The sequence below is a fragment of the Oncorhynchus mykiss genome, chromosome 25 (genome assembly GCF_057628025.1).
Source record: "Oncorhynchus mykiss isolate SJ-2025 chromosome 25, ASM5762802v1, whole genome shotgun sequence".
NCBI classification, from domain to species: domain Eukaryota; kingdom Metazoa; phylum Chordata; class Actinopteri; order Salmoniformes; family Salmonidae; genus Oncorhynchus; species Oncorhynchus mykiss.
Genome location: NC_143046.1, coordinates 72,714,355 through 72,723,004, shown reverse-complemented (window position 1 = coordinate 72,723,004; position 8,650 = coordinate 72,714,355). Strand labels below are relative to the sequence as shown.

Genomic DNA, 8,650 nt, shown 5'->3' with positions numbered 1-8,650 from the left:
CTTGAAATCCATTGCAAATTATTATCCAAAACTAAGGTTTCTAGTTAATGAGTATTTGCAGATACCGGTCACATTGAAATTATAAATATCAACAGTGACAGTGAGTAGGCTACTGTTCAAACTTGTATTGTATACATTTCAACGTGGTCTCAGAGCAAAATGCATTATATTTTACAAAAATCTGCGCCACTCCATTCAGTATAATATGTTACTTTACATTAGGTTATATTTGGGCTCCTGAGTGGCACAGTGGTCTAAGGCACTGCATCTCAATCCAAGAGGCATCACTACAGTCCCTGGTTCAATTCCAGGCTGTATCACATCAAGCAGTGATTGGGAGTCCCATAGTGTGGCACACAATTGGTCCAGTGTCATCCAGATTTGGCCAGGGTAGGCTGTGATTGTAAATAAGAATTTGTTCTTAACTGACTTGTCAAGCTAAATATATTTTCTTTTAAATTTATAAACTCAGTATAAAAACAAACATCCCAATTTCAGGACCCTGACTTTCAAAGATAATTCGTAAAAATCGAAATAACTTCACAGATCTTCATTGTAAAGGGTTAAAACATTGTTTCCCACGCTTGTTCAATGAACCATAAACAATTCATGAACATGCAACTGCAGATGTGGCCAGGGCATTAAATTGCAATGTCCATACTGTGAGACGCCTAAGACAGCGCTACAGGGAGACAGGACGGACAGCTGATCGTCTTCGTAGTGGCAGACCACGTGTAACAACACCTGCACAGGATTGGTTAATCCGAACATCACACCAGCAGGACATGTACATAATGGCAACAAATGCCAGAGTTACACCAGGAAAACGTAATCCCTCCATCAGTGCTCAGACTGTCCGCAATAGGCTCAGAGAGGCTGGACTGAGGGCTTGTAGGCCTGTTGTAAGGCAGGTCTCACCAGGCATCACCGGCAACAACGTCGCCTATGGGCACAAACCCACCGTCGCTGGACCAGACAGGACTGGTCAAAAATGCTGATGAGTCAACGTTTTGTATCACCAAGGGTGATGGTCGGATTTACGTTTATCGTCGAAGGAATGGCTAAGGCTAGCTAAAGGCTAGCTTTTTCAAGCAGAAATTCCCATTCCCCCCCCCCCCCCCGATCACCTACCATCTCGAATCCCACCGTACCTTCTCCGCTGTGCAATCACACTGTTATAGACCTATATCCATCCTGCCCTGCCTTTCTAAAATCTTCAAAATCCAAGTTAACAAACAGATCATCAACCAGTTAGACTCCCACCGTACCTGCATTCTGGTTTCAGAGCTGGTCACGGGTGCACCTCAGCCACGCTCAAGGTACTAAACGATATCATAACCGCCATCGATAAAAGACAGTACAGCCGTCTTCATCGACCTGGCCAAGGCTTTCGACTCTGTCAATCACCGTATTCTTATCGGCAGACTCAATAGCCTTGGTTTTTCTAATGACTGCCTCGCCTGGTTCAACAACTACTTTGCAGACAGAGTTCAGTGTGTCAAATCGGAGGGCATGTTGTCCGGACCTCTGGCAGTCTCTATGGGGGTACCACAGGGTTCAATTCTCTGGCCGACTCTTTTCTCTGTATATATCAATGATGTCGCTCTTGCTGCGGGAGATTCCCTGATCCACCTCTACGCAAGATGACACCATTCTGTATATTTATGGCCCTTCCTTGGACACTGTGCTAACTAACCTCCAAACGAGCTTCAATGCCATACAACACTCCTTCCGTGGCCTCCAACTGCTCTTAAATGCTAGTAAAACCAAATGCATGCTTTTCAACCATTCGCTGCCCGCACCCGCCCGCCGCCGGACTAACATCACCACCCTGGACGGTTCCGACCTAGAATATGTGGACAACTATAAATACCTAGATGTCTGGCTAGACTGTAAACTCTCCTTCCAGACTCATATTAAACATCTCCAATCAAAAATCAAATCTAGAATCGGCTTTCTATTTCGCAACAAAGCCTCCTTCACTCACGCCGCCAAACTTACCTTAGTAAAACTGACTATCCCTATCGATCCTCGACTTTGGCGATGTCGTCTACAAAATAGCTTCCAACACTCTACTCAGCAAACTGGATGCAGTCTATCATAGTGCCATCCGTTTTGTTACCAAATTACCTTATACCACCCACTACTGCGACCTGTATGCTCTAGTCGGCTGGCCCTTGCTACATATTCGTCGTCAGACCCACTGGCTCCAGGTTATCTATAAGTCTGTGCTAGGTAAAACTCCGCCTTATCTCAGCTCACTGGTCACGATAACAACACCCACCCGTAGCACACGTTCCAGCAGGTATATCTCACTGATCATCCCCAAAGCCAACACCTCATTTGGCCGCCTTTCCTTCCAGTTCTCTGCTGCCAGTGACTGGAACGAATTACAAAAATCGCTGAAGTTGGAGACTTTTATTTCCCTCACCAACTTTAAACATCAACTATTTGAGCAGCTAACCGATTGCTGCAGCTGGACGTAGTCCATCTGTAAATAGCCCACCCAATCTATCTACCTCATCCACATACTGTTTTTATTTTATTTACTTTTCTGCTCTTTTGCACGCCAGTGTCTCTACTTGCACATCATCATCTGCTGATTTATCCCTCCAGTGTTAATCTGCGAAATTGTAACTATTCGCTCCTATGGCCTATTTATTGCCTACCTCCTCATGCCTTTTGCACACACTGTATATAGACTTTATTTTTTCTACTGTGTCATTGATTTGTTTATTGTGTTATTGGCTTGTTTATTGTTTACTCCATGTGTAACTCTGTGCTGTTGTCTGTGTCACACTGATTTGCTTTATCTTGGCCAGGTCGCAATTGCAAATGAGAACTTGTTCTCAACTAGCCTACCTGGTTAAATAAAGGTGAAAAAAAGAGCGTTACACCGAGGCCTGTACTCTGGAGCGGGATCGATTTGGAGGTGGAGGGTCTGTCATGGTCTGGGGCGGTGTGTCACAGCATCATCGGACTGAGCTTGTTGTCATTGCAGCGCTCTCAACACTGTGCGTTACAGGGAAGACATCCTCCTCCCTCATGTGGTACCCTTCCTGCAGGCTCATCCTGACATGACCCTCCTGCATGACAATGCCACCAGCCATACTGCTCGTTCTGTGCGTGATTTCCTGCAAGACAGGAATGTCAGTGTTCTGCCATGGCCAGTGAAGAGCCCGGATCTCAATCCCATTGAGCACGTCTGGGACCTGTTGGATCGGAGGGTGAGGGCTCGGGCCATTCCCCCCAGAAATGTCTGTGAACTTGCAGGTGCCTTGAAGGAAGAGTGGGATAACATCTCACAGCAAGAACTGGCAAATCTGGTGCAGTCCACGAGGAGGAGATGCACTGCAGTACTTAATGCAGTGTAACTGACTGTTACTTCTGAATTTGACCCCCCCACCCCCTTTGTCACAAATTCCATTTCTGTTAGGCCACATGTCTGTGGAACTTGTTCAGTTTATGTGTCAGTTGTTAAATTGTGTTATGTTCATACAAATATCTACACATGATACATTTGATAAAAATAAACACAGTTGACAGTGAGAGGACGTTTATTTTTTTGCTGAGTTTATATTACATTGGCCTACTAATGAAATAGCGGTTCTACAATATACTATGAATTGTAGGACGTATAATATTTTACATCTTGATTGTTTAGTATGATATAATTACTTTTGGCTGCTTTTGTATGATATATTACATTAGTATATTACATTCCATTGCTGTATGATATGCTACACCAATAGTAACATGTCATATTCATTTGAGTGTCCCGGATTTACATAGGCCAATGTAAAATCAATTAACACAAAGTAACATGCAGTACTAAAAGGAATTGTACAGATTTTAGTACAAATATTATACGTTTTGCTCTGAGACCAGGCTGTACATCTGACTCAAGCAGGTAGGCAGATTATAAAGGCTAGGTCTTCTCAGAATCAATTAACTTCATGGGAGTACTGGAGAGAAAAAAAATCGAATTTACCTGTCGTTTTCTTTAGTAGCCTAGTCTGTGTCACTGTAAAATATCGGTCAGGTTAACGACATGATCGGGCACGTGAGTTTGAGAATAATGCCGTGACAGCTAACGCGAGAGGTAATCGATTCTAACTGCGTAAAACTGTGTAAAAGTATTAATCTAATTGAGAGAGAGAGAGAGAGAGAGAGAGAGAGAGAGAGAGAGAGCGAAAGAGACGGAGACAGAGATGGGGGAGCAGTCTATAGCCGTTGACCACCCGCCTCCGTCCATAAAGACTTCGAGAACTCAGTGAACAGCAGCATCATTCAATGTTCTCTTCTCGTGCTGTCTCTCAAGCTCACATCCATTCTCCCGCTCTTTGCTCGCGCAGATGTCGACCTAAAGACCAGTCAACTCCATCTCTCGTCACACAATTGCCCTTTCTATGTAATTGATCGACGTTTATTTCACATGAAATTAGAAAGATCCTGTAAACCGCTGGGTGCAAAAAGACCAATGATCTTTTTGGGAATAAGAAAAACTAGTCAACCATTTTTCCATCTCTTTTTGGGTGCGTAGTTGGTTTGACTAGAGCAACAGTATGGATCTCTCATTTATGGCTGCACAGGTAAGAATATGCGCTGTGTTTATGTCTTAGAAAGGGGTTTAGGCTGTTTGGAAACAAGTGGATGAAAAGCGAACACCTGTCTTAACTTTTGTTTTATCAAAATTGAGGGCGTGACATATTTAATTGTTGTAATAGGTTCAAGGGCATAAATCTAGTGAAATATAAGCAATTATTGGTACAATGATGGTGCTCGATATATTTTTTTTATGTCTACAAATATTGACCATGAAGATCGCCATTTTCACATTCACTATAATGGGGGATCCTGTTTTCTGGAAACAATGCCTAGAGTACCGCAGTCGGCCTTCAACTTGACATTTTAAATGAAAGGGGAGAATAGTTCTGCCCTGATTTACACCGATCCAATGCTTTTTAACTTGTAAGAATAATCAAGTTATCTACCAAGCCTCGCAACTCAACTCCAATGAGATGAATATAGTGCCTTGCAAAAGTATTCAGACCCCTTGGATTTCTTCACATGTTATTGTGTTACAAAGTAACATAAAAATTTATGAAACTTTTTTTTACTGTCAACAACATGTATTTCACATGCAATTATACAGATCCTGAAGACCGCTGTGTGCAAAAAGACCAATGATCTTTTTGGGAATAAGATAAACTATTCACCCATTTTCCATTTCTTTTTGGGTGCGTAGTTGGTTTGACTAGACTATAGCAACAGTATGGATATCTCATTTATGGCTGCACAGGTAAGAATATGCACAGTGTTTATGTGTCAGAAAGTGGTTTAGGCTATTTGGGGGAAAAGTGGATGAAAAGCGAATACCTATCTTAACTTTTGTTTTATCAAATTTCAGGGCGTGGGATATACAAATTTTGTTTTTAGTGTTAGAAATTGATGACACATTTAGTTCATGTTAAGATAGGCTAAGTAAAGATATACTGAACAAAATATATACACAACATGCAACAATTTCAAAGATTTTACCGGGTTACAGTTCATAGAAGGAAATCAGTCAATTGAAATAAAATAATTAGGCCCTAATCTATGGATTTCACATGAAACTCAAAATGAGTTTTTTTCCACACAAAAGGGCTTTATTACAGACCTCAGCCCCCCCCCGCCCCCCAGGCGGTTGGACGTACTACCAAATTCTCTAAAACAACGTTGGTGGCGGTCCATGAACATACAGTACTCTAGCCACAGGCCTTTCATTATCCCCAGCACAAGTTGCACCTGTGTAGTGATCATGCTGTTTAATCAGCTTCTGCTTCTTGACATACCACACCTGTCAGGTGGATGGATTATCTTGGTAAAGGAGAAATGCTCACTAACAGGGATGTAAACAAATTTGTGCACACATTTTGAGAGAAAGAAGCATTTTGTTGCATATACAACATTTCTGGGATATTTTATTTCAGCTCATGAAACATGCGTCCAACACTTTACATGTTGCGGCCTATTTGTCACTCTTTTTTAGCAATATATACAGTATGTCCAAAATACAGATGTTTTGGGAGATTAAGCTAGTTCTATTGACAGATAGACCCTAGAATACATGTTGGAAATCCTTGTTATTGTCTAGTTCAGTTCAACGCATATTGAATTGACCATTACAAGGGTAGGCTGCATATCTGCGTTTGTATGTTGTCAACTATATTGCTACTGACATGTGGAACATTCTCAGATTGGTGTAGTTTTGTGTTTTTACATTCATTTTTATTTCTATTAGTTTTTAATTTTAAATGCAGTTTAGTTTCAGTAAGTTTTTAGACCTGATTTGATTGTTTTTTTTGTTATAGTTATACATATTTTGGTTTTATATTATTAAGTTTCGGATTTAGCTTTAGGGTTAGGTATAGAAAGCATGCCTACTGTGTTGTAAGCCTATAGTGTTTTTTGGGATGTCACTTCTTACAACTGGGGGGCAGTAATGCATACGGTGATGGGTCAGATGATAGGTTAGCTTAGGTTTAAGTCATGAAGTCAATCTCAATGTGACTTGGATTTAAAAAGCGCAGAGACTGGTTTAAAAAATATGGTGGAAGGAAACTATCTTGCACATTTACATCACTGAAGTAGGCTATAGGGGACTACACCATAGACCATGGATCATCAACTAGATTCAGCCACGGGCCGATTTGTTCTTGAGTGGATGGTCAGGGTGCTGGGAACATAATCAAACATATTTTTAGATTGCAAATTGACCGCAAGAAGCCCAAACAAATATAATATTTGACTAAAACATAATTACTTCAAACCTTGCATACATTTGTATATGATCACATACAGTGCCTTCTGAAAATATTCATACCCCTTGACTTATTCCACATTTTGTTCTGTTGCAGCCTGACTTCAAAGGTGATCAAAATGTTATTTTTTCCTTTCACACTTCTACACACAATACACCATATTAACTGAAAACATGTTTTTAGAAAATGTATTGAAAATTCAATACAGAAATATCTCATTTACATAAGTATTCACACCCCTGAGTCGATACTTTCCATTGTATTTGTATTAAGGATCCCCACCTACTCTTCCTGGTCTAGCAACATTAAGGAAGTTGTATACAATTGTAAAATATTACATGACATTACATTTCATAACACATTAAGTGTGTTCCTTCAGGCCACTACTTTACTATCACTTATCTACAATACAAAATTCATGTGTACGTCTGTGTAGAGTGCGTGTCTTATCATGTGTATGTGTGTCTGTGGCTGTGTCTGTGTCTCTTCACAATCCCCGCTGTTCCATTAGGTGTATTTTTTATCTTTTTTTTTAATATGATTCTACTGCTTGCATCAGTTACCTGATATGGAATAGAGTAGTACTATGCGCCTCCCATTGTTTGTTCTTGACTTGGGGACTGTGAAGAGACCTTTGGTAACATGTCTTGTGGGGTATGCATGGGTGTCCGAGCTGTGTGCTAGTAGTTTAAACAGACACTTCAGTGCATTCAGCATGTCAACATGTTTAGAAAAACAAGTAATGATGAAGTCAATCTTTCTTCCCCTTTGAGCCATGAGAGATTGACATGCATATTATTAATATTAGCTCTCTGTGTACATTTAAGGTCCAGCCATGCTGCCCTGTTTTGAGCCAATTGTAATTTTCTGAGGTCCCTCTTTGTTGCATCTGACCACACGACTGAACAATAGTCCAGGTACAACAAAACTAGAGCCTGTAGGACATGCCTTCTTCATAGTGTTGTTAAAAGGGCAGAGCAGCGCTTTATTATGGACAGACTTTTCCCCATCTTAGTTGCTGTTGTATCTACATGTTTTGACCGTGACAGTTTTACAATCCAGGGTTACTCCAAGCATTTTAGTCATCTTAACTTGCTTGATTTCCACATTATTTATTTAGTTTAGTTGAGGTTTAGGGTTTAGTGAATGATTTGTTCCAAATACAATGCTTTTAGTTTTTTCAATATTTAGGACTAACTTATTCTTTGACACCCATTCTGAAACTAACTGCAGCTCTTTACTCAAAGCCAGTGGAATGTCGTTAGTAAAGGTTGAAGTAAGGGGCTTAGACAGCTGCCATGGGTGAATTCCTGATTTTACCTGGATTATGTTGGAGAGGCTTTCATTAAAGAACACCCTCTGTCTTCTGTTAGACAGGTATTTCTTCATCTAGAATATAGCAGTGGGTGTAAAGCCATAACACATATGTTTTTCTACCAGCAGACTGATCGATAATGTCATAAGCTGCACTGAAGTCTAACAAAACAGCTCCCTCAGTCTTATTATCATCAATTTCTCTCAGCTAATCATCAGTCATTTGTGTAAGTGCCGTGCTTGGTCAATGTCCTTCCCTATAAGCGTGCTGAAAGTCTGTTGTCAATTTGTTTACAGTAAAATAGCATTGTATCTGGTCAACAAAACAAAATCCAAAAGGTTTACTAGGGGTTGGCAACAGGCTGATTGGTCGGCTATTTGAGCCAGTAAAGGGGGCTTTACTATTCTTAGGTAGCAGAATTACTTTTGCTTCCCTCCAGGCCTGAGGGCACACACTTTCTAGTAGGCTTAGATTGAAGATAGTGGCAATATCGTCTGCTATTAACCTCAGTAATTTTCCATCCAAGTTG

At 40.7% G+C, this 8,650-nt stretch overlaps 1 protein-coding gene across 1 annotated transcript in view; it reads left to right on the top strand.

Annotated features, from left to right (window-relative positions):
• The first annotated feature begins 4,200 nt into the window (after window positions 1–4,200).
• The window catches only part of LOC110505716 (uncharacterized protein C14orf132), a 45,437-nt gene continuing 40,987 nt past the window's right edge, over window positions 4,201–8,650 (top strand). Inside the window, exon 1 of the mRNA XM_021585108.3 lies at window positions 4,201–4,592. Coding sequence (XP_021440783.1) covers window positions 4,566–4,592 — 27 coding nt within the window. The 5' untranslated portion in view covers window positions 4,201–4,565. The remainder of the gene's footprint in view (window positions 4,593–8,650) is intronic.